Source organism: Triturus cristatus, chromosome 5_2 (genome assembly GCF_964204655.1).
Source record: "Triturus cristatus chromosome 5_2, aTriCri1.1, whole genome shotgun sequence".
In the NCBI taxonomy this organism is placed as follows: Eukaryota; Metazoa; Chordata; class Amphibia; order Caudata; family Salamandridae; genus Triturus; species Triturus cristatus.
The window spans coordinates 147,874,866-147,902,642 of NC_140588.1; the positions used below are offsets into that span (position 1 = coordinate 147,874,866).

Below are 27,777 nucleotides of genomic sequence, written 5' to 3' on the forward strand. Positions count from 1 at the left end.
AAGACACTAATTCTAGGGCCCATGAAAGAGCAGCCTGAGCGTCCTCTGACACCGAATGATGAGTGTTGGATCCTGAGAATGGTCCCGGGTCTGCACAAGATGATCTGTGCCCATGACCAATGAAGCGTTAAAACAAAGGGCAAACCCAAAAGTCACTGGGACCTGGGTATCAAACAGTAGAAAGAAGATGGTCCCAGAACATACAAAATTTTGAAAATCTAAACACGGTCAGCAAAATAACTATTGCAACAAATAAGGCATATCGAAGTGTTATTTAATCACACCTGGATCAAACACATGAATGTGTATGGAAAATCACATTATTCAAAAAAGTGCAGGGTGCCACTGGGACGGGGAGGGAGTGACGAGTTAGGTAGGGTAGTAGGGTGAGTGACATACAAATATTTATAACAGTAATACAAATCAATTGCTGAGCACATTAATATCGTGCCGAATAGACAGGATGAAATTCATTCATTTACAAAGTTGAATGTTTTGCCAAAAGCCATATACAAGTGAAGGTACACAGTGCTCATTGCACTATTGAAGGTACTGGCATAGTTAAATGTCGACGTTTCGACCCCTCTGCCAAAGTAGGTTGATTTAGTCCTTACGGGTGGGGTCTTCCTCAGGACAACGAGGATGGTGAAACAGGAAGGGTAGGCACCTATAAGAACATGGGTGAGTATTAAAAATAGTATCATGACCTAGCGGAATTAAACAGCAAGGTTGGATGTGAAAGGGCATTATCATAATTACCATGTTAGAGAACGGACATCTAATAAGTAACAGCTTGGCGTCCAAAGGCGCAGGGGCAGGAAGGCTCCAGATGGGGGTGGGAGTGACAGGCACCTATGACGAATTTATGGTGTCATTGAGATGATCCAAATAACAATTAAATGGATTTGTAAGGTATGATTCGATCTGAAAGTGAACTTACGGGTATTAATAAAGTCGCAAAGGAGGGATTGATTACTCCATCGTAACACGCCGTGACGTAGATCGGTGAGTAGAGTGAAATTAATCACGGGGAAATCGATCTCCATAAATCAAACGGAAAGAGTGCTCTTTAATGGAAAACCTGATTGGTAATCCAAAACTAGAGAAATATACAGCAACAGGGACCTGGTCCCTCAACCTATCATCCACACAAAAGAGTACTATCAATGGTGGGGGGTTAAAACAAGTGGCGGGACGTGCAATTAGTCACATAGCCATAGGTCAATAGAGGGCATAAATTAAGATTATCTAGGAATTAAGTCAATGCCAAGCGTAGAAAGGGGATATCACTTCCAAAATGTGAAAGGGAAGGAAAATCATCTACTCAGACAGAAAAGAACTAATCGTTTAAAAATAAGGAGTGAAGGAGGCACATATAACACCATAGGTCGTATTAACTAATTGAGAGATTGTGAGACACAGGTCAGACAAAGGGGTAGACGGTGAGGTTCCCATACCTTTAGACAGCATCCATGCAAGCGGTGCTCGATTCCGACAAAGCACTGGACCCGTGAGGAAACGCTCTCATAAGAAGAACGCCGCACGCCGCGTGACGTTGAACCGGGCGCAGCCGCTAGATGCTGCCCGCACCGGTGATTTAGAAGGAAGACAACCCGAGTAGTTCAATTGTGAAATGGAACTAATGATTAGTGGAGCTATATTGATAAAATACGACGATGAAGTATAATTGGGTGGGCAAAGCTAAAAAGAATATCTCAATAACACGATTAGTGTTTGTGCATTGTTTGGGTAAATTGCCAATCTTGGAGTTTGCCGCTCAGGAGGAGTGAAGATTAATGAACATGGTCGACCAAATGGTGGTGTAAAAAAGAAAATATATACATTGAAAAAACACGTATAACTGTATAATATACATTAAACATTTGTAATTAAATGTGCATTGTATGTAAACACACATATAGGTTTATGCAAATCAACATTATCCTAATATACTGAAGAGGATAAGGCGAACACAAATCGGAAAGGGTGAATTTGTTAGGAAAAAATTGTCAAATTATCATATATACATTAGGTACATTGATCACATGGGTCCAATGGTCAGTATGACAGAAAGTTCAAAGATAACATTGATCACTGGCTAGAGTACGAGCTGGAAAAAGCAGAAAAAATATGAACATTATTCACTAGTTGCTGAGAGTGGCTAGTTGAGCATTACTGGGGTCTTGTTCGTTCAAACCCGTTAAGATGGTATCAAAGCGAATCAGCATTTTAGACTCTCTGATGGTTAGGATAGAGGATATATTGCCTCCCCTGGGGCCCAGTTCGGTTTTTTCCAACACAATCCATTGCATTTCATCAGGGCTGTGTCCCAGTTGGTGATAGTGTTCGACTAGGGGTGCGCCTGTCACATTGCATCTTATCCTGCTCTGGTGCTGAAGAATTCTCGCTTTGACCTTTTGTTGTGTCTGGCCAATATATAGTTGGACACAGGGGCAAAGGATCCCATAGATGACATTATTAGAATTGCAGTTTGTATGGGATTGTAATGTAATAGTCTGATGTTTGTGTACGAAATTCTTTGATTGGATAGTTGTTGGGCGAGAATTCTTCAGCACCAGAGCAGGATAAGATGCAATGTGACAGGCGCACCCCTAGTCGAACACTATCACCAACTGGGACACAGCCCTGATGAAATGCAATGGATTGTGTTGGAAAAAACCGAACTGGGCCCCAGGGGAGGCAATATATCCTCTATCCTAACCATCAGAGAGTCTAAAATGATGATTCGCTTTGATACCATCTTAACGGGTTTGAACGAACAAGACCCCAGTAATGCTCAACTAGCCACTCTCAGCAACTAGTGAATAATGTTCATATTTTTTCTGCTTTTTCCAGCTCGTACTCTAGCCAGTGATCAATGTTATCTTTGAACTTTCTGTCATACTGACCATTGGACCCATGTGATCAATGTACCTAATGTATATATGATAATTTGACAATTTTTTCCTAACAAATTCACCCTTTCCGATTTGTGTTCGCCTTATCCTCTTCAGTATATTAGGATAATGTTGATTTGCATAAACCTATATGTGTGTTTACATACAATGCACATTTAATTACAAATGTTTAATGTATATTATACAGTTATACGTGTTTTTTCAATGTATATATTTTCTTTTTTACACCACCATTTGGTCGACCATGTTCATTAATCTTCACTCTTCCTGAGCGGCAAACTCCAAGATTTGCAATTTACCCAAACAATGCACAAACACTAATCGTGTTATTGAGATATTCTTTTTAGCTTTGCCCACCCAATTATACTTCATCGTCGTATTTTATCAATATAGCTCCACTAATCATTAGTTCCATTTCACAATTGAACTACTCGGGTTGTCTTTCTTCTAAATCACCGGTGCGGGCAGCATCTAGCGGATGCGCCCGGTTCAACGTCACGCGGCGCGCGGCGTTCTTCTTATGAGAGCGTTTCCTCACGGGTCCAGTGCTTTGTCGGAATCGAGCACCGCTTGCATGGATGCTGTCTAAAGGTATGGGAACCTCACCGTCTACCCCTTTGTCTGACCTGTGTCTCACAATCTCTCAATTAGTTAATACGACCTATGGTGTTATATGTGCCTCCTTCACTCCTTATTTTTAAACGATTAGTTCTTTTCTGTCTGAGTAGATGATTTTCCTTCCCTTTCACATTTTGGAAGTGATATCTCCTTTCTACGCTTGGCATTGACTTAATTCCTAGATAATCTTAATTTATGCCCTCTATTGACCTATGGCTATGTGACTAATTGCACGTCCCGCCACTTGTTTTAACCCCCCACCATTGATAGTACTCTTTTGTGTGGATGATAGGTTGAGGGACCAGGTCCCTGTTGCTGTATATTTCTCTAGTTTTGGATTACCAATCAGGTTTTTCATTAAAGAGCACTCTTTCCGTTTGATCTTTAGAGATCGATTTCCCCGTGATTAATTTCACTCTACTCACCGATCTACGTCACGGCGTGTTACGATGGAGTAATCAATCCCTCCTTTGCGACTTTATTAATACCCGTAAGTTCACTTTCAGATCGAATCATACCTTACAAATCCATTTAATTGTTATTTGGATCATCTCAATGACACCATAAATTCGTCATAGGTGCCTGTCACTCCCACCCCCATCTGGAGCCTTCCTGCCCCTGCGCCTTTGGACGCCAAGCTGACACTTATTAGATGTCCGTTCTCTAACATGGTAATTATGATAATGCCCTTTCACATCCAACCTTGCTGTTTAATTCCGCTAGGTCATGATACTATTTTTAATACTCACCCATGTTCTTATAGGTGCCTACCCTTCCTGTTTCACCATCCTCGTTGTCCTGAGGAAGACCCCACCCGTAAGGACTAAATCAACCTACTTTGGCAGAGGGGTCGAAACGTCGACATTTAACTATGCCAGTACCTTCAATAGTGCAATGAGCACTGTGTACCTTCACTTGTATATGGCTTTTGGCAAAACATTCAACTTTGTAAATGAATGAATTTCATCCTGTCTATTCGGCACGATATTAATGTGCTCAGCAATTGATTTGTATTACTGTTATAAATATTTGTATGTCACTCACCCTACTACCCTACCTAACTCGTCCCTCCCTCCCCGTCCCCGTGGCACCCTGCACTTTTTTGAATAATGTGATTTTCCATACACATTCATGTGTTTGATCCAGGTGTGATTAAATAACACTTCGATATGCCTTATTTGTTGCAATAGTTATTTTGCTGACCCTGTTTAGATTTTCAAAATTTTGTATGTTCTGGGACCATCTTCATGACCAATGAAGAGCATATTATTTGTAGTGTCTGCAGCAGAGGAAAGACACAGGTGCACTGCCTTGAGACATTGAGACTCTCGAGTGAGTTGTGGGTGTTTGCCAGGAGGGCACTCCAACTAAGCAGTACTTTTCCCATGTAAGGCTTGAATGAAGAGGCCCATGCAAAAGAAAACAACAGAAGAAGATTTGATGGACAATAGAAGCCTGCCAGAGAGGCTTTTTGAACGGACTCTGGGCATAGGTGGTTTCACAATAGGTTTCTGTGTGATTGTATAGAGTAGGTGTTAAGGAGACTGATTGTTTTGCTGGCATTGTTTTAAAGTACTGTTCTGTTTAGTAAAAGCAGAATAAAAGTAAATTTTCTGTGGAAAGAGTATTTTCACCTCAGAGCATTGATGAGGGTCACCACTGTTTCACCTGAACATATAAAATGCATAGGAGCCCTAAAGGTGTTACTAGATAATTTTAGGACTTGCTTTCTGCTTAGGGTTGTGAAAAATTATTATTTCATTTGTAATAGTGGTCACTACTTTCTCCCGTTGCCTATATGTTCTTAATAACGTGTTTTCTAGAGTTTTTTAAACATGACGTTGTCATTTATGGGTGGGATTGTTTTACTCTACCCAATTGACTTCTGCACCCGCTTCCCAACCTATGTCCTTTCCTACTACTGCTTCTTTGCATTCTTTTCACCCTTTTCCCGAACATGAGCAGGTTAAAAGATCAGAATTCGTAAGCAATTCTTTTGTACAGCTTCTGCATCAACACTAGTTAGTAGTGAACATCACTAATTGTTGGGTGTGTGATCTTATGCCACCCACTACAGATAGAGGTATTCCTTATTTTTTTCCTGCCATATGAGGCCTATGTGCTACTACATGTGTAAGGAGACGTGTCCCGAGAGAGAGTTGCTAAGTAATAGGATGATGCTACAGCAACATCCTCATGACTTTATGAATATAGACCTGGACTGAGATTAGTATGAGAATAGTTATTGCCTATGTAAGGGCAAAAGGAGGGTCTGTCGTACTTTGCAATTTGGGACCGTGTAGGAGGCAGGGCCCTACCCCTGTCTATTCGGGTATTAGTGAACCGCGAATGGCCAATGCGTTATGTATAAGTGCTTTCCATTACATTTCATCGATAAATGCACTATGTATACGATATTATACATTGACTTCATGGGTTCCATCTTAGAGCGGTGGCCATCTTATGGTTGCCCTCACATAGGCTACACATTACAAACAAGTACGGGCCTTTAGAACACATGTACTTTCTGTTTGACTTCTCTTTGACCTGTACAGCTTGGCTCCGCTGCCCCAGGTCAGTCCGGTCCCACGAGCTCCCCGTCCTTCGGCCACCTGTGATTAGCATCAGGGCTTGACACACCATAAAGCCTTTTCATCCTACACGAGCCTCCAGCTAATCTCTTTCACACCTGACTATTCCTGCTTTATGGCTTGTTTTCTAAACAGGAGATGCTCATGTTTATTGGGGCCTATCGATATCTGATGTGGGATCTGAGCCTTGCTGGGTAAATAATTGCGGGCTGGCTTAACTGGAATGTGGGATGGTCATCATGTCTCTGCCTTTTCTTTGAAGCCAAAATATGTGAATGACCACTTGTGAAACAGGGGCGGTGTTGCCCAAAGCGTAATATTCTGTATAAAAAGGGAAGACTGGTATTTGTTCTGGGGACTGCCTCATTCAGTTGCTAAGGCTTCTGTGCGACGTAGTCTCACTCATTTGAGTTTAATAAAGATGTCTTTTCATATTTCAGCTTCTTTGCCATGTTCATTGTTATATTACCATAAGAGTGGAATTTTATAATACTACGCCAACATGGAAAACGAAGTCATAGGGTGCTACCCCTGGCACCGCTGGGGTCCTAAAATCCCCGGTACTTCAGATATTTATCACTAATGACATGCAAAGTAGACGTTCCTTCCCAAAACTTCACAGAAAAAGTCGCTAACACAACATCACACTATTATCAATGATGCCCCGGACCCGCGAAGCGTCAAGAAAAGTCGCGCTAAGCCCTGTTAGCACCAGGAATTTAACACCAGATAAAAACATGACTTATACTGGTGATGAATGGAGCTACATAGGTAAGACTAGGCCAGAGCTCCATCAGAAGAGCCACAGACGCCATGGAGGTGGTGATCATGCAGTTTAGGGGTCCCACAAGGGTAACAACAACCACTGCCAATGCCACCCCCCCAGGACCACCCCCGAGGCAGCGACGAAGAAGATAGCAGGTACTGCACAGACGTCAAAGGCGCAAGTCCAGCGGGGCATCCGGGATCTCATCATGGTAATCCTGGATGTTGGGGGGCTTGAGGGGGGTTGTTGATGTGTGCTGCTCTTGGCCCTGGGTGCTCAAATCTGCATTTAACTGTTATTGTACATCTTTTCTATGGTAGGTGGACTGATAGGCAATTTTTTCAAAGTCCACACTTGCGGGTTAGCGTGCATTTTTTTATTGGTAGGAGCTTATCGCTTGTTTCTGTCCGCTATAGCCCGTTTTTCTATCGCCATCTTGCAGTGGTTAGCGGTAGTTTTCGCGGAAGCTATCGCCTGTTAGTGCCGTGTTGATTATAGGGCGATAACAGGGCGGAAGAAACAGGCGATAGACGGCGATAGAAAAACTAGTGCTAAGCTTGGTTAGTGTTAGTTATCGCCAGTCCTTGATTATACGCCCCCCAGTTCTTAGTACTAAGGATGCACAGTTTATGGGAAAATATTTTCTAACTATGAAAACAATAGATATAGCTGAAGCACACAAGCACAATTTAACATGTAAATTACATGAAGAAGAAAAGATATTTTTGAATTTAGTTGAGCAAAGGAGACAGGACTTCCAAAGAAGGGCTTCTGAACCGAAACCTCAAATACCTCAATGGGCTGAGAAAGAAGAAATGTATACAACTGGCAAGACTCATGCTGCTATGTCCTTGAACTTTGAAAAGAAAGGGAAGATCTGCCTCCATAGATTAAAGACTGAATATAACAATGCATTTATTGGTTCCAGTGAATGTGAACATAATGTCTTAGTTATTGGGGGATGGGGACTAAAAGGTGGAACAGATCCAGTATTTCCTGGAGTTTATTACGTGTGTGGCAATAAAGCCTATTTCAGGCTGCCTGCTCATTGGTACAGGAATTGCTATTTTGGAATAGTACTCCCAAAGGTCTACCATGTGAAAAGAATCACTGGAAGCAATGAAAACGCAAAGGAACTAACACGTACTAAGAGAGCAAGTTTTTCAGAAATAGTAGGTGAAATATTTAGTGCATTGATACCTTCAGTGAGAGTATTTCTGAATTCACAAAAGATTTGTCAGCTATCTACAGTGGGTGATTGGTTTTCATCTGACACTGCTGGAGGATTTTTGATGATCAACACAGAAATGGTTGCAATTAGATCTATGGTTTTGAAAAATCGACTTGCTCTTGATACATTATTGGCAAAAGAGGGCAGAGTCTGTAAAATGCTGAAAGCGCAACATTGTTGCACTTACATTCCAGACAAAAGTGTTGAAATCGGAGGATATATTAAAAATATTACAAAATTGGAGGAAGATTTGAAACCACTGGAAGTTGACAGTGTATGGAAAAAATTAACAGATATTATCACTACCATAGGAAGCTGGTTTTCTTACATTGGTAAGAGCATTATAGGCCAAATAATATTGCCACTAATTGGAATAAAACTATTAGTCTTAGCAATAATGATATGGTTCAAATGTTGTGTGATCAAGAGAGTTTACTCTCGAAACGCGTAACGTCGGAATAAAGATCGTTGATATACCCTAAACTGAGAGCGCGCCTTACTTTGGAATTGGATTTAAAATTTGTGCCGGCTGTGCCTCTACCGGCCCCGTGCGCCACCAGACAATGGGCGGATATCCCAGGAGGATCTGAACGAGGTTTGAAGATGGTTCAAATGTTGTAAGAAAAGAAAGAGATATGAAGTGAACGAAAAGGGGAAGAAAAGAAAGTACTATGAGATACAATTAGAAGAAATGAAAGGAGCTCTATATAAAAAGATGAGGAGTTTACAGTACAGTAACAAGAAAGAAGGAAATGAAAAGGTTGAAGAAGGAATTGAGATGTGTTAAAGATGGCATCTGATTTGGTGGTGGGTAATTGGTGATGGCATAAAATGCAATCAGAGAGGGGATTGATGGAGCAAAGACTCATATAAAAGAGACTTGCTCTGATGCAATCCTCTCAAATAACTTGTAATACCATAATAATTATGTTTGTAAATACTAACATACATTACAGTTCATAAATTTAAGCTTAGGGGAAGCTAGCATATGTGTCGTACTAACAAGTAACCAGAGTGTGACTTAAAATGGCTGCTAACGCAGAATTCTGTACTGCGCATGCGTCAACTACATCTACGTAGTAATGACGAGTTCTTGCTTGGAGGGAAATCTTTGCAGCTGCGCAATCGCTGTTAAAATGGCCGCTTGAAACGCACATGTTAATGCGCATGCTTTTGCTGAAACTAAACCATACAACTTTATTAAAATGCTAATGCGAAAGATTTTTATAAGTAAATGGGATTAGAGTAGAGATAGGTATTATAGGGTGAAATCATTTTAATTTGATTTCTAACTTGTTTCTTCGACTCTTTCTATTAAGTTCGTATTTGGGCCTCAGAGCAATACTAAAGTCTATATGCCATGTGATACTCTATGCACGCGCACTCGTAACCTGCCAGGAACCATGATGATGTTCTTGAACCTCAGCCAAGGCCACGATCGCAACATGTCCTGGGAAAGCAGTTGACATCCTGAATGATGAATAAGAAAATTATTAAAAGTATACTTTTTATTGATAAAAATGTGAAATGCGGATGGAAGATAAAGCTTGGGAAAATAAATTTAAGGGGTGGGAACGCTGAACAATAGACTAAAGAAAATTATTAAAACTTAGCATGGTGTGAGGATCATCCCCCCTCTCCTGTCCAATCAGAATTGGAAGTTTCATAAATTTGAAACATTTAGGGGTGGTACATGCCATTAGAAGGGTATAATTGAGGTAGTTTAGTTAGTTAGTTATGCTCATACTGCCGAGATGCTGAGAGACCGGGATGCTCTCCGAAAACTGAATAAATGCTGAAGAAGAATCGATTTCCAGACTTAGAATTTGAGCCAATTAATTAGAAGAAGATCGCGGAAGAATTGAGGAGGCACATAATAGAAAAAGATTGTGGAAGAATCGAGGAGGAAGATATTGTCAGAGAGGGGTGCGACGCAGGCGTCGTATCTAGAAGAGGTCATCTATACTGTCCCTGAATCCTGTCTGAACCTTTGTCACCTGATCTGTCCCAGGGGACCCTTTCCAGCTCCTTGGCCAAGGGGTTGGTTTCCACACCATCCTAGGTAACTATAAATCTGTGCAGTATGTCATTGTATTGCTCTGTCTATTTCTCCCTATTCAGGTACTGTCATCGTAATAACATTGTTTAACGATTTTTTTTCTGACTTAAATTTTGATTCCCTTCCTTGGCAAGAACGGTGTATGAATTGTATTTGGGTTCTCGGCTCACATGAATTTAACTAAATAAACATTTAAAACTCTCCCGAGTCTGTGGTTATTTAAAAGATTTTATTCTATGTCAATATTTACCTACAATGGTTAACTAAAAGGTCCATTGATCAGAGCAAAGTACATTCGGTCAGAAAGATTTGGTAAGAAATGATAAGGTAAATTCATCTTACAGGTATCAGTATAACAAATTGACCCTAGCGGTACTTTACTAGCTCATGTGTATGCATGTTAATGGGCCCAGGTGAGTATGTGGTTTGTGAGTATCTCTAGCTGGTAACCCGCTGGATCAAGGTTGAGAGACAGATGCAGTTGTACAGTTCTGCTGTTGATGGAATACACTTTATTGCACTTACCTGAGTTACCATCTTAACATTGGCGACAACTTGGCTTACAGGATGACATCCCACGTGTGAATTCTGATCTGTGTTTTACAGTGGAGGCCACTTTAAGTTCCAGATTAACGGAGCTGCGGAGATTACTTGATGGCGGAGTGGTCCAGATGGTGCCAATAAATAGGACTGTGTTTACCCTGAGGAGTGAGGTATTGTTTTTAATTAAAGCACGTTTAGCTGGAGCTGAAGTGCAAGTAAGAGCAGTTGTGTGAGTTGAGCACGAGTCTTGCCATTGCATGACCACTGTTGCAGGCCGCTCTACCTTAGCAAGTGTTGAAGAATGCATTTTGAAGAGCATTGCCATGTATGACAGTAGACCCACAAAATGGTACAGGTGTTTTTCGTGCTGGAGCCTTCACTCTTGTGACACAGGTGCAGGGGGCCTGACTCCACCCGTGCTTTTGCGTGACTTCTTCGCACTTCAATTTCTGCGTGCCATTTTGAATTGGGCTATTCGTGGACACTTTTCACTCTTCAGGCTGGCCATCTTGACTTGGGCCCCAATTGGGAAAATTGTACATGGTGTGTGCAATGACCACATTGCCTCGGTGATGAGCACACCGCACAAGTAAATGTATCATTACTGTTTGTGAGACATTGTATTTTTCAGTGCATCAGTGATGCACACACCTCATCATAGAAGTACACATTTGTCTCTTTGCCAGAGCCTGAGAAAAACGGGTTATTTGCACACCAGTTGCCAACATTCACCATTATTCCTATAAACGTCACGGTGTAAATGTACAATTTCTATTGGTGATACAAACAACTTTAGGCTGAATATTGAGCAGTTTCTACTGTGAAATTGATGCATTTCCATTGGTGATATGCGCACCTTATGCTGCATCTTTTTACATTGCATTAATTGGTGATGTGCACACTTCACTTTACAGAAGCATCACATAATTGTTCCACCAGCAATTAATCACCAATTAGCGTATTGTGGTGATATATTCTCTATTATTGAAGTTTAACGGTATAGTCATCATCATCATCATCACAATACTTAATTTCGGTTCCAAACCATAAAAGTATAGTCTACAACACAACAGTCAATTGAACAGCCTTCAGCATTTTTACCTAATTTAGCATCTCCTGAGGCTGATTGGGAGCTGTGGAAAGAAAAGTTCGAAGCATACTTAGATGCTTCTGATGTACCATTTTGAAACATTGTTTGTCTACTGAGGGTCGCAATATTTTAAAAACATATCCCCAAAGGAGAAGTACTTGTAGGGGAAGGTAACTGGGAAGATGGAGAGGATGAATATGCTTCCACAGTCAAATCTCTGGATTTAAGATTCAAAGCATGAAAGAATGTCATAATGGAAAGACATACATTTTACAAAAAAGCACAAGTTGTGGGTAAATCTACATCGAGCTTTGTTGAAGCTTTAGGGATCCTAGCGGTATTTTGCGAGTTTAAAATCTTTGTAGGGGCGATGATTATGGACCAATTAGTGGAAAAAGCTAATGACAAGAAGGTGCAAGAAGCCTTGTTATCCACTCCTAATTTAACATTACAAAAGCAATAGAAATTGCAACTAGAATTGAATGTGCCACATTTTATATGGAACAAATGTCATATCTGATGTTAAGTTACAGTCACAATCACAGGATGTTTTGTCTTAAAAGAGTAAATACAAAAAAAAGGAAAAAGAAAGATGAAGTAGAGAAATCTAACAAAAGTGAAAAGGTAGACAAGAAGTCGACCTTCAAACGATTAGAATGTTACAGGTCTGGGAGTACATCTCATCTTGGTAATTCCAGGGTGTGTCATGCCATAGAGAGATTATGCACAAAGTGCATGAAAAAAGGTCATTTTCACAAGGGTTTACAGGTCAACAGATAAAGTGTCCTCAAACAAAATATACAAAGCTGAACCAAACAAACTCAATGAGGATTATACATCTTCTAGTTTAGGAGATGAGGTATTTACGATTACCAATGTGAATTTGATTCAGCAGGATGAGGATGTGCGGGGTGTGACACTACCATTGACAAAAAGACTCTTTTGTGTGTTAACCATAAATTGTGTAGAGGTAAAGGTTATGGCAGATTCTGGATCTCCGTTCACATTACTGAATGAAAAGGAATGGAAGGAAATGTTTTGTGAACGAGGAATTCAACTGAGAACTTCTGCCATCCAACCAGTTAGAAACCCATTGAAGTGTTGATAGTATGAGAATTCTTTTGAAAAAACATTGTACATTTATATGGAGGAGTGAGTGTGAGTAGGAGTTTAATTGCATTAAGGAGAAAATTGCATATTCCATGCTGTTAAAGCCCTTCAACACTAGACATCAAACAATAATCATGACTATTGCCAGTCAAAGAGGATATGGGGCAGTTCTCATGCAACAGAGGAATAGAAAGAATGCGGTGGTTACTTTTGCATCCAGGAGTTTGTGAGGAGCTGGATCAACTTACTCTGTGATAGAACGTGAAGCCTTGGTTTGGCAGGGGAGTATTGTCCATTTTAAACCTTCTTCGCGGGGTTCACATTTAAATGTACGTGTGGATCATAAACCCTTGGTGCAGTTGTCTATCATAGGAGGGAGGAGCGACCCACAACTAGCATTGTTAAGTGGTAATACAGGCTTCAAGAGCACAATTTTAAGGTCGAGTATGTGACAGGAAAGAGGAATTTGCTAGCTAATTGGTTATCCCGTTTGCCATGTGACGAGCATGATATGGAAGGAGAGAAATTTAAGGAGGACAATACAGAATTTGTGTGCACTGTTGAAAATCATTTAGAAGGTGCCCTGACAATGCAAGAGTGGATGACTTCATGTGAGTTGGATCAAGACATTAAGGACATAATGAATGGGATGTGTCAAGGATGGCCAAGGTGGAACCCTGAGAATGATTCCAGAGTAAAGTACAAACAAGTTTTTGAGGAATTATTAGTTGATGATGGTCTTTTATTCCATTTCTATCTTCTGGTAGCACCGGAGGTTATAAGCAATAAAATGCTTGCATTATCGCATGAAGGACACATAGGCATGCAAACCATGAAGAGGAGGATGAGAGGGAATATGTGGTGGCTAGGATTGGATAGGAACTTGGAGCATTATGTATGCATTAGTTGTGCTATCAGTGACAAGTCACAAGGAACTGTGCTGAGTCCTGTGGAGGTGGTTAAGGCTCCTAGTAAAGCATGAAGCAAATTAGCTATTGACATCATTGCCCCAATGGTGCTCTCTGGTGGAACTCCTGAATATGGTATACTTGTCATTGACTATTACAACTGTTGGCCTGAAGTGAAGTTTGCACTGGTTCCAAATACTTTTAGTATGTTAAAATGTTTGCCAAGGAAGGAATCCCTGATGACATTCTTACAGATAATGGATGCTAATTTACATCGGTACAGTTTGAGGAATTTTTGAGGTTCTTGGGAATTTCACATACCAAAACTTTTCTGTATCATCCTAGGAGTAATGGTCTCATTGAGAGATTTAACAGAATCATTAAGGAAAATTTGCAACTGGCTAAAGCCAGTAGCTTAGATTTTAATTTGGAGTTAAGGAAATTGTTGCGGGCGGTTCACACCACTTCGAATCCTGACACAGACTTTTTGTCCTTCGTACTGTTGAGAGGATGTGTGCCAGCTTCTAAAATGTTGAGAGAATGGATGGGGGAATTTTCCATATAGTAAGAAAAATAGAGAATGTAGAGAAGAAAAGAGGTACATGCCCAAAACACGTATATGGGCAAGGGTAAGGAGTTGAAAGTGGCTGTAAGAGATTATGTGCGAATTAAGGGCCATATGTAGAAAGCAAAATTGCGATCGTAAACGCCGAAATTCGCCGAATTTCGGCGTTTGCGATCGCAATTTTGCTAAGTGGGATGTAGGAAGGAAAATCTGCATGCAAAATAAGGAATCGCAAAATTTGCGATTCCTTATTTTGCAAATGCATTTAAGGAATCCCAAATAGCGATTCCTTAAATGCAATGTAGAAAGCACCCAAGTTGTGCTATTTTGGCTTAAGGAATCGCAAATTACCACCAACTTCAGGTTGATGGTAATTTGCGATTTCTTTCAATAATGCAGTTTTTTGCATTATTCAAAGTGCCATGTGGCACACATACATGCCCTTAGGGCATGTATGTGCGCCACATGTGCACCCATGCTCATTACAGGGGTGCAAAAGGGTGTCATGTTGACACCCTTGCACCCTTGAAATTGCATTCTCAATTTGCGATTCTCTAATTGAGAATCGCAAATTGAGAATGTCTTCCTATTCATTCCTATGGGCCTTTTAGCCCATAGGAATGAATGGCAAGGTATTCCTTATTTGCGATTCTCAATTAGAGAATCGCAAATAAGGAATAGGTGGGATTCGCAAACAAAATTGCTAATCCTACCTACATAGCGTTTTGCTATTCTCTAATTGCGATTCCCTAAAAATTGCAATTAGAGAATCGCAAAACACAGCCTACCTACATATGGCCCTAAGTGTCTGAAAAACATACCTAAGGGTGAGTTCACATTTTTTGGACCTAAAATGTGTTGGATGTAAGAAAAAGTGTAGTGAGGTTGGAGGATGGTCAATGGTGGAATAAAGATAAAATTGAGGTGACCCATTTTACCAAAGATTAAGCTAAGCTATGTAGCAAGAAGGAGAGAAGGATGGATGTCAAAAGTGATGTGAGAAAAATAAGGGAAAGGCGGGAACTCTAATTAAGGAAAACAAGGCTACCAAATAACTTACATGATTACATTTTGATGTAGATTATGCAGTTATGTGTTGCAGGCATTCATATAATTATTATGTAAGTTTGTTATCCATAATAAAGAGGAAAAATGTAGTCTTTTTGTGTTACATTGTATGTGGGTTACAAAAAATGTTTAATGTATCAATGTTCTAATAATGTTGGCCTGAACCTATCATTGTTGTCATAAAAGAGGAAGATGTGTTAGGCTGCAATGTTAGCTGACATGTCATTGTATGGAACAATTGAGCAATTGCTATTGGAATATTGGTGGAGAAGGAATCTAGAATGAGAAGAATGTGGGTTTGACAGTTAGCCAGGAAGTGGAGGCAGAGAGACAGTTGTAGTTGTACTGTCCTACTGTTGATGGAATACACTTCCTTGAAATTACCTGAGTTTTCATCTTGATAGTGTGACAACAGAGCATATTAAGGGATCCTCTGATTCTCCTGCTGAATAGGACTGACCTGGCTGCTTTGACTACAGGAAACAACTTGCCTGTTCTGTACCTATGCAGTCGGTAGCATGCCCTCAAACCATTCGGAAATTCAGTTCAATGCTGAAGACTGTATTTGCCATAGATGTTGAACCAAATATTTGTCTGCTTCTCACCATGCCTGCCTTCTCTGAGTGCATTATCAATGCATGAACCAGGGTAGCTCACATGCAAAATGTGTCTACCATTTCAATGTAACATGCATGGGCTTTAACCTTTCTCCCTTTTGCATAGCTTGGTTTACTGTGCATGTGTCCATGTCTGGAATACTCCATGGTAAGACATCAATAGTACCAGTCTGTCTTTCCTCTATATACACTGTGGCACTGTTAAATACTTGCAGTCTGTGGGAGGACAGATGGATTGGCCATGGGTGCAGCAGATGTCTATGGCTCCAGCACCTACACACGCTCTCAGGAAGGTAAAGCAGCAGCCTTAAAGCTGTAGAAATGCAGAGAAAATGAGAGGGGGAAATCATTACTTTTAGTGAAATCTGAAAGAGGGCAGTGTTGCTTATCATGTCAGTAAACAGCATTTCTAATGCTGCCACTGCTGATTGTCAATCGTACCAATGTTTATTAGTGCTAACAATGTCTATGAACTTCTTTATGCTACTGCTGACAGGCTTATCATTGCTATGAGAATTTCAAAATGGGGGGGGGTCACTTTGAAATGCCGTCTGGGTTATTTATTACTCGTGTTTTTCTGTCACTATTGGAGAACATGGCACACAAAGTTGTGACAAATTCAATAAGAATTGAATGACAATGTACAGAACTCATTATTTATAATTCACCATCAGGATTAAATGTTAGCTGCGTTTGTATTGTGATAACCACCATTGTTATGGCACCATGGCGCATATTAAATCTTGAAACCTTTTTGCATGGATTTTGGAAGGCCGTCAATTTAAAAGGAAGAAGCATTATTTGATAATGTTAGATATTTTGTTGGTACAGAGTTTGTTCAGTGTTAAGTTCCGGAATGGTAAATCTTTTGGATATCTCTACAGTATTGATGAATAGTTGGATGAAAGTTCAGGAAAATCTGATGTGTGAGAATCACATGTAACTACTTTCGCTTTGCTAAGCACTAGCCACATAAGGCTAGTATGTGTAATCTTGAGTACTATAAAGTTTTGTGCATTGTTGCCTCACATAACTGTACCCATGAAAAGTAGTTGCTATTTGACTTTACTCCTGTCCTAAAGCTTGCATTATAATTGTAATGATCAATGAATCACACTTGTTGATTTTGAGATATGCAGTTATATAAAGGTCTCTAATTGCTGAGCATTTAACAACAAATCAAAATGTTAAGACAGTTTTGAAATTATTTGTTTTATGGTGAAAGCATAATGAGTTAGTCATAGGAAGATCTATGTGGTGCTTTATGTGTAAGGGTGGACATGTCGAAAGACTTTCCAATTTTTTCTTCATTGAGGGGTATCAATTGTCCATTTCCGGGCCATAGTATTCCTTAGGTAATACTTTTTATATAGCTATAGTATCACACTCCAGGATGAGGATTTATAATGACATCTTGTGCATGTTTTTATGTTTCTTCTCATTTTATCTGTGTGATTTTAGGGTGTATGTAGCTTTGGAGCATGACAGTGCCATTGACTAGGCTGCTATTCCCCAACTATATGACTTTGGTGCTTTGTTGTGTGCATGATGGTAGGGGCAATTTGTCTCAAAAGGGTTATGTGACTATGAATATTTTTTAAGGTGTCAATGGAAAAATGATATGTGAGGTTATTGTTGGGTATTGAGTGATGTTGGGTGTCAGGTTATTGGGGTGCTTTGATTATATGTGGCAAGGGCGGCCTATAATGTATTGATTGTGTGGTTTTCTCTCAATTTGTGTTTGGACTGTGAGAGGAGTGCTAAAATTCGTCTCCAAAACCAGACTTTATGCAGTAGTGCAAAATCAGGCAGTGCCGGGTGAGATTGAGCCTTAGTTGACGTAAGTGGTATAAAAGAACAAGGAGAAGAGCACAAGCAGAGGCAGTACAATCATTTTAGCTACAGATTAATAAATCTTACAGTCTTCATGTGGACAGGCTCAAGACCTTAACACATACTGAAGTAAACTTCAAGGATTTAGTTACTTTTCTTTATAACAAGGGGTGTTCATGATAGGATAATCCAATATCCCGGGCTAACCTTTCAAGAAAGGATGCTCAAGACCAGTTCCTTCCATCCCAGTATCCCCTTGGCCCTGCTGGAGAGCTGAAGTAAGTAAGACAGACCACTTTGTCCAACTCGAGCCTTTGCTGGTTAGTGTGTTGGACCTTGGTGATGCGGAGAAGCACAAATGGCCTGTGTTGAGGCACTCTGTGTTTGCTGTCCCTATGCCAGCCTATTTGACCTGGAGAGTTTCCCAAGATATTTTCCTTTATCGCCCATTTACATGCCCCCAAACATTGGTAGAGTATTGTGATCAGGTTGAAGATGGCATTTTAAAATCTACATCATATATTCAGCATCAAAAGTGAGTGTTTTTTGTTGAATGTGTTTCAAGTTTTTTTGTGAGTTCACTGCTACATAACTATGTGAAACATTTTGGCTGTGTCGAATGGGTGTACCTTTTTCTTTCCAACATGTTGGGTTGAGCGTTTGTATATTTTTGGAGGGGGTGCTGTTGTGACCACATTGCTATGCAGCCAAAAGGTGTGTCGGCACTGTGCTGAATGCATGATTCTGTGGCATTCTTTGTAATTTTCATGTTGGATGTGCAATATGCATATCTAGATGTTGAAACTCCAAGATGAAGAGGAGATCGGGTTGTCTCCAAAAGCAGTTATCCAGCAAGAATAAAGAGATCATGATATACCAACCTGGCACCTGACAACTGTGGTACATTGAAGGCTAGGAAAACCTGCATGCAAAAAACAATTCAGCTTCTGATATATCTTCCCCACCAATAAACTTTTTTTCTGTCCTTACCTGTACATAAGTCAGTGTCAGATCCATGAAATCAATTTTCTGTCTCATTGCAGCTGGAGCAGCTCAGCCTTGTTTTCTTTTCTCTACATACTCATTGTTGTTCCTTTTTTGCTTGGTCATGGGAGTGATTGTCATTAAACTAGAAGCCAGACTGCTGGGAGGAGGTGCTGCTCATCCCTTCCATTGAAATGTACTCTTAGCCCTCTCCTCATCTGCCAATTAACTCACTTCCCTTTCAGCCTGAGCTATTCCTATAACTCTTCTTCTCAGGTGAGGTGTACATCTGAGTCTTCCCTCCAACAGTCTTGATATTTTTTAAAACAATGGGCTGCTAGCAATCCAGATCTTCGTCATAGATACAGAGATACATCTCTGCCCTCTCCAAGTATCTGAGTACCCTTCTGTTGACCCACCCAGGCTGTATTATTGAATTAAACTGAACACAATCCCTTCAGTGATTCCTTGCACATGTGTATCACAACATGCACTGGTATGTTTTATAATCCAGTACAGATATGTTTTCATATTAATATAAAGTATCCTTTCACCTCAATATGGTTGCTACGCTTCATGATTCTAGCAGCTGTTTTATTCAGAGTAGTACACTTGCCCAATTTCTGCATTTCATAGTAAGGGGTAGCCTTGCTTTCAATATTGGGATCTACAAGTGTGATTTAGTGAAGTCAGCAGTGTGTTCATGTGTTGTGTTTCAAAGTAATGCTTACACGTATGTGAGGTCTTCGGGCTTCAATTTTGCTATGTTGATGTCTTTGTGGGTGATATAAGCATGATGGGCCACAATGTCTGCCTCAGTGTAGGGTCTGAAATTCAGCAGAAAAATTGCCAGAATTTGAAGGGAGAAAAACATGTGCAACGATGCATATTTACCAAGTGCTTGGAACAAGATGCATGATGATGGAGTTCAGCCATAGCAAATCCTTTTGGGGAAGCCAGCTCAGACACTGGTGCTGTCGAAAAAGAATAAGTTACTTCCTTTTTTTAGGACTGGGCCAATTTTATTCCAATAATGTGAGAAATTAAGGTTTGCATATGGATTTTTTTTTAATAAGATGTGGATTTCTTTAAGGGCTGAGAAGTCAACAACAAGTTTGTTGTTGTTGTGGTGAGAAGTCCTACAGGTAATTTTAAGAGAAGGAGAGAATATTGCTAATACTTTAAAGTTGGAGAGGCCTGTTGAGATGGTACCATGCAATATAATGACTGATGCTGCTGTGGCGATCATCTCTACACGTGGATGTGCCTTGAAAGCAGCCTGGACAGGACACTTACAAGAACAACTACCCCAAAAGGAAAGACAGGTAATCCACATCTACTGTTTTCTTTGGTTGTATAAGAGTGGAAACCATTAACCCATTTGTGGCTCCAGTTTGAAGTTCTCTTTGATCAAGGAAGATATTGCCATGCAGAATACTCATAGGACTGCTGTGTTCTGTGCCTGACAGTCAACTTGGAAGAGGTAAGAGGCAATTACTTTAAGTCTTGCCTGGAAGGAAGTAGCTATTCCTCTGACCTGAAGGGTACAGAAGCCAACGAGAGAAGGGAGAACCCTGCCATGCCTGCAGGAGGTGACTGTTCATATAGAGCCAGAAGTAACTTGACTCCGGTGGTGTGTGGTCTGCCACAATAAGAAGACTGAGGTACACAATTTGCATGGCCTGGAGACTATGGACTCAGCCTGATGCAGTCTCTTTGTACAAATGGTTCCATGTGCGATTTGTGACAAGAAATTGTGCTCTTGTGGACAGTGCTGCTGTGCTGAAGTACTGTGCCCGAGTGGAATGGGTTAAGCCATTGAAGCATTGTGCCCAAGAGGACTGTGTTGCTGCATCAAAGAACTATCCCAGAGCAAACATTGCCACTGCCTAGAAGGACTGTGCCTGAGAGGGCAGTGATGCTGAACTGAAGTACTGTGTCCAACCAGACAGAGCTACTGCATTGATTAGCTTTGCCTGAGGTGGATTGTATGACATCAAAGACTATGTCTGAAGCAGACTGTACAGCTGTGACCTCTGACTCCTGTGGCCCAATCCTAGTATCTCACCCAAGCTCTGAAGTGGGAGCCATCGGCCACCATAGGCCAGCGTCATCAGGCCCTGCACTGCACGCCTGCAAGGACTCCGGGTGGTAGCCTCAATTGCTACCCCCTGCAGTATCTGCCCAAACACAGGAAGACCCTCAAGCAGGGGTTCTCATTTAATTAGAGGAAGTGAGGACCGCTGCTGTAGGACTTGGCCGACTGAGGACTGAAACTGCACTATATTGAGAACTGTGACACGGGATCTGTTTGAGATAACTGAGCACAGAAAGTATTCAAAGGTATAATCTGAACCAGATCATTGATACTTGTCCTAGGGAGCGTAAACCTAGAAGGGGGACCTGCCTAGTTAAATAAAGGAGAGGCACCTAGGAATGGCTAAAATGGGGACCAGGAGCCACGCTGCAGTAGTCAAAGCGGCAGTAAAGTAACTGTATCTGTAGCCTGTTCTCTAAAGTATTATGTGTGTATTAAAATACTTTTCTTTACCAAAGTAAAGCACTTGTTTGGATAATCAGTTATTGAGCTCATGAGATAATGTTAAGTTCTAAGCTTGCACACCCACACTACCTCCTTGAGAAGCCTCTTACTACGAACCATTACAACTACTGAGAGTCAAGAACTGGGTTGACTCAGTTCTTCATAGCCATAGTTGGAGAAAGACTAACGCATCAAAGGCAAATGACACCAGCCCCACGGTTTAAACCCCTGCATGACCCTTCAAACAGGGTCTGACACAGCGTGTATAGCATTGAGATTATTTGGACATCGTTTATGAGGAAGTGGCAGTTCTGTTTTTATTTAGAGCTACACATGAATCTGAACTGACATTTTCTTCATCAAGAAAAAGCAATGCCCAATAAAAGCTTCATGACTAAAGGAGTAGATAGTGCTTCCAACAAGAAATTAGTAAGGGTGACGTAGCTGCAAGAACAGTAGGGTGGCATATGTGTCCCATATTAGGAAGTATGTTGCTGACATTTGTCTTAAACTATTTGGATGATGGGAGTAAAGCAGGAAAGTTTTATAGAACAAGAATGTATGGACTAGATATGTGGGGTTACTGAAGGATTGTCCAGGAAGAGTAGTGGAAGAAAACTTCAGGAGAATATACTGTTTTATTTATGTTACATGATTATGTTTGTGGAGTGACCAGAGAATAGGAAGAGTAGGAGATGATTACTGGGTAGTGAAGGACAAGCTGCATTTGTAGAGATGGACGTTAGCTCGATGTAATTGTTCCTTGCCTCCAGAGGGCGAAATTGACAGTGAAATTGTGTATAATGTTCATCTGAGACTACACATTCTTAAGGGAAGAAAATGATCTGATTATGGGTAGTCCAGTCTGTATGGAGCAACTGACAGTGCAATATGGGATAGGAGACAACATCAACGTTGTGGACAGTCCTCTGATACTTTGTTGGTGCTTAACAAGTCTTCTGTGAGATAAGGATGGCACTGCATATTCTGTATCCCTTCAGTGCGTTTTAAGTGGTGCCAAACAGAATACAATTACAAAGGCCTGGCGTTAAGTTGTGTTAGAAGTAACTGTTAGACTTATCATCTTTTTGCAAGGATTCCTCTGACTCTTTGACTTCTGACCTGTTTTTGACTGTGTGCTGAACTTCGTTTTTGCTGGCTTTATGACTGTACAATGTTACACTGCTGACCAGTGCTAAAGTGCATGTGCTTTGTGTCTAACATGTAATGGCATTTGGTTTCTCAATGATTGGCATATTTGTTTTACTGATAGATCCCTGGTACAGTGGACTTCGTGTGCCCTAGGGTCTGCAAATCAAATGCTACCAGTAGGCCTGCAGCACTGATTGTGCCACGGCAAGTGGCCCTACAAACCTGTCTCAGGCCTGCCACTCAGAGCCTTTGTGTGCAGTTTATACCACCATTTTGACTTAGCACGTTCACTTACTTGCCAGGCCAAAACCTTCCCTTTTATTAGATATGTTACCCCTAGGCAGGCCCTAGGTAACCTCGTGGGCAGGGTGCAGTGTATTTAAAAGGTAGGACATGTACTTTGGAGTTTGACATGTCCTGGTAGTGAAAAACTGTTACATTCATTTTTCACTACAGCAAGGCCTATCTCTTCCATAGGTTAGTATTGGAGCTGCCTTACAGGTATGGCTTCCAATTTGGAAAAGATAGGAAGAGTAAGCTTGGCTCATTTGGGCTCACAATTTTAAAGCACATCTTTTAGTGAACTTGTTTTTTTTTTAAATGCTGGTCGGCAAAAGGTCACTTTTAGAAAGTTGACATTTTCTTACTTTAACCATTCAGTGCCTATGCCTGTCTTTAGAATACATGTCTGGGTTGGGTGCCAGCTGAGATTGTGCATTCCCCCTAGACAGTCACACACAAAGGTAGCTGAGGTGTGTCATGCATACCCTGATGGTCCATCACCAGGCTGATGGGTCTTCCTGAGCTAGAGTGAGAGCGAGGTCTGACACTCACACCTGAATAGGGCTGTGCCAGTCCCTGCACAAAGAGCTGCATACCCCCATGTAGTGTGGCTGGAGCCAGGGCAAAGAATGGCAGGTTCTTCTGCACTACAAAGACCCTTCTTTGAAGTCTCCCTCCTTCAAAGGCTGAAATGAGTATAAGTACTGGACCTTTGACACCATATACATAGAACACTTCTGGAACTGAGGGCATTTTGCCAGGAAGAAGATATGTTGTGCTGCCAGGAGGGACTGCCACTTTGATGCTTTCTTTGCTGTGTTGGCCTGCTGCTTCTTGCTTGGGAGGGAGAGGACTGGACTTTACTTTCTACATCCTGCATCTCTAAAGGTGCTCCAAGGGCTTGTTTGGGCTTGCAACCTGTTTCTAAAGTTTCAGAGGTATCAAGGACTTCACCTGCATCTTGCTACTAGAACCTCAGCTCCTTTGCAGTGAGCGCTGCTCTGCCAAGTGGTGTCAAATCCAGTCCTTGGCCAATGGAAGTGAGTGTTTGGTGCTGAATCCGAAGAAACTAATACATCAGCGCTGAAGCGGCATTCGGAACTGACACATTCCATGTGAAATCGATGCATTGCCACTGCCTGCACCAAAGCCATGGATATCGCTCTCCGAGTATTCGACGCAATGACCTTGACTTACAACACAGCCTTGCTTGGCCAACACAGCGCCTCCCAAACATCGCTGCTGAGTGAGTCTCGAACAAGACATCACCAACTTCAAAGATGACCTGTTCCCAACTCTGATGCATTCCCAGCCCTGCAGGGTTTCGCGCTAATGCATCGCCTTTAGCCCAATGATTCCACATCGACGCCACAGAACTGACATGCAGCGCTCTTGATATTGACGCATCAATGACTTTGCCTGACTTCAGAACCGATGAATCGCCTGCAACAGTGATGCGTCACCTCCATTTTACAGCGCATTTTCCCCGATTATCAACTCACCCAAGGTACTGTCAGCAGATCTGCATAATTGTTGTATACAGCCAACGCTTGGTCAGGGTCTCATTGAACGTTTGGATTTGTCCCGGTCAAGCACAAGCCTGTCAAGCCCCAGTTGGAGCTATTTACGTCTAAGCAATGCATTTTGATTTAATCTTGCAAATTTCATATCTTGACTTGCGTATGTTGGATTTTTGTTGTTGGTCTTGTTTTGCGTACATAAATATTGGCTGTTTTTCTAAACTGGTGTGGAGTATGTTTTCACTGTGTACAGTGTGTGTGCACAATTACTTTACACATTGCCTCTTTAGTTTAGCCTAAATGATCTGTGCCAAGCTATCGGAGGACGAGCACAGGTAAACTTTTAGTGTGTACTAGAATAACCCTGACTAGGATTGTGGTTCCTGCTTGGACAGGGTGCATACCTAGACCAACCAGCAACCCAATTTCTAACAGTAAGCAAAAAGTAACCAAGGAAGTGGTAGTAAAGTTCATGGAAGAAATGTTCAGAAGGGAACTGTGCAACTGCATCCCAATAAACAATAATGGTTGACAATTAACAAACTAAGGGGCTTATTTAAAGCTTGGCAGACAGGATACTCCATCAACGCGTAACGAATAGCCAGGTTGCCAAATTGCAAGTGCCTTAAGCTATAATGAACTTGTATTACAGATGGGACATCTGCCATGTTTGTGAAGGAGAATCTCATTCACCAAATTCTCAATAAGGCCCTAAGTCATGGAACAGTGCCACAGGTCCAAAAATATGATGAATCAAAGATAGGTGCTTCTTTGATCAGGCAGCAAAGAAATGGTTACGAGGTTAAATGGCATCCTGTATGAATTTAGACACAGGTTAGCCCTGCAATTTACTACTGCATATTGTGGGTGGGGGTAGAACGCAAAGAACAGGGTTTCCAAAGTACACGAAGGTGGTGGAGAAATTGAAATGTACTGTACATTCCTGTCACATGTGGTGGTTGGGTTTCTCTTGAAAGGGACAACATATCAAGGAAAGGGAAAGAAAAACAAGTATTATGCGCAATAAAACTGAGAAATATAGAAACAACAGGAAGATGGAAATTCTGGAAGGAGGTGTCTGTTATACAGAGAGTGTGAGTGTTTGTGTGGTGTTTTTAGGCACCAGGTGATTAAGTAAATTGCCCAAAATCAGAGGATTGATGAGTCAGCTGCTCTGGCCTTTATGCCACATCCTCTCCTTTCTCTTCCTCTTTCCATGCATGCTGCATGGTGCAGCACACATTGAAAGAGGACTATGTCTCTTAGTATTGTTTTTATGCAGGAAAGTGTTCCATCCTTCACAAAAGCAATCCTGTCTGTGCAGGCATCGTTGCATCACGGTGCAAGGGTGCTTGCGTTGGGGCTAGGCTGCACACAGTGTGCCACAGCGAGACGAGAATAGATTAGAAATGGTCCATATTTTTGTAAATATGGAGCATTTCTGCTTTATTCCTTGCACACACTGCAGCTCAGAAAGTTTTCCTGCTGCTCTGTGTTTCATGAAATGATAGTAAATGTGCCCCGTAGTGTCTCAAAGGACAAAAATATGCCAGTATCCCCTTGGCTGTTTTGAATGTAACTGTAATACGAAATGAAAATCTCGCCACCAGTTTACATATACTTTTTTAGAAGTCTTTGAAAAGACTACGGGGCATATTTAGAAAGAAAGTAACCGAGTGCAGCGTTAGCCTTCCTGGCTTAATGCCGCACTCCGCCACTTCAGAAAGGCTGGGATGCACAATATTTACAAGAATATGGTGCAGCCTAGCATTTCCCCCTGCGCTGGCGCTAAACTTTGCAGCCTAGCGCTAATGCAGGCACACTTGCACCATAGTGGAAGGGTGTCTGCGTTGAGGGGAATATTGTTTATGTGCAGGAAGGTCTCCCTTCCTCCACACAAACAATCTTTAAATGGCGTTTTGTAATTTTTATGTGTGCTGCATTATGCAGCACACATAGAAGTTGCTAAACATCCTTTTTTGGGGGTTGAATGCTCATGTGCAGGAAGGGTCACCTTCCTGCACATAAACAATCAATGGCAATTTATTTCTCCTATGCGTGCTGCACAACGCAGCATACGTGAAAACAGCAAAAACAAGGAGAAATAAGGCATTTCTCCTTGTTTCACCCTGTTTAAGACCAGATTTTACCAGGCCCTAATTATGGCGCTGCCTCCTATTTATGCCACCCTTGTAAATGGGGACAGCGCCAACCACAACACCCATTGCCCTTCCCTTTCACACTAATTATAGCGTAATGGGTGCCTTATTTATTTGGCAGCATTAAGCATCTTTAAGTGGCTTAATGTTACCTTGTACATAAGGCAAAAGCCCCTATCGCCACCACAACACCACTAAAAGTGACGTTGTGGTGGCGATAGGGGCTTGTAAATATGCCCCTAAATAATTTGGAGATCGAGTAGAAAATGCCTAAGTTTTGTCTGAGAATGAAGATCTCAAAACCCAAGCACGGGTCATTCAAGACTTAGGGCCAGATTTACGAGGATGCCAGGAAATGCAGCGCAGCACCTAAAGATGCTGCGCTGCATTGTGTGACAAGGAGAAGGCAGGAGAGCACCATATATACAGAGGTATGGCACTCTCCTCCCCTCTCCCTAGGGCCGATGCTCAACCAGACTGCTGAGTGCCACGCACTCACCTTTGCACCTTGGTGCAAGGGAGTTTGTGTGAGTGTAGTTTAGGTTTTGTACTTGAAGGGTGCTCCTCCAGGGACTATGCCTAGACAAAGTTTTTTACTTTTCCTACTTTGCATGAGTGCTCTAAAGTGCAACACACATGCAAAGTCGGAAAATAAAGGAGAAATAAAAGTATTTCTCCTTTTAATACCTGCCTTAATGTAGTGTTATTTTTTGGTGCAAAACCTTTCTACTTTTGTTAGTGAGTTTGCAGAGGAGGCCCCCAAAGGGCGCATCGAGGGCCAGAGCCTCGGAAGGATCGGTTAGGGCCGCTGCGAAAAGCCCAGAAGTGAGTGGGGCTACCCCTCGTGCCAAATGTGTGCCAGAGAGGCGCCGAGTCGCAAGGCCAATGGGGGGCCCAGGTGTTTTTTGAAACCCCCCCCCAGTGGGGGGAAACTACCTTCGGAGGCGGGAAAGCTGCAGGGGGTTATAAGGCACTGCTCCCTACACTGCAGCTCAGTATTATCATCGTGGACCTGGAGGAGCGGCGCAGCTGGAATTTCATTAACCCCCGCACTGTGCCCACTCCAGAATAGCATGCAACCTTCTTAACCATGTATCTCTAATAAAAACAGCCAACATGCTTTGTAGTTTTTGTGGTCATTGTTGGCCGCTGTTTTATTACAATTATATGAATAATCATTTCTTCATTTTTACAACACCCTGGTCATAATTTTATGACCCT

General features: G+C 41.6%; 1 protein-coding gene across 1 annotated transcript in view; it reads left to right on the forward strand.

Annotated features, from left to right (window-relative positions):
- The window catches only part of LOC146822735 (uncharacterized), a 447,601-nt gene that overhangs the window by 31,951 nt on the left and 387,873 nt on the right, over positions 1–27,777 (forward strand). Inside the window, exon 2 of the mRNA XM_085606289.1 lies at positions 4,300–4,352. Coding sequence (XP_085462415.1) covers positions 4,300–4,352 — 53 coding nt within the window. The remainder of the gene's footprint in view (positions 1–4,299; positions 4,353–27,777) is intronic.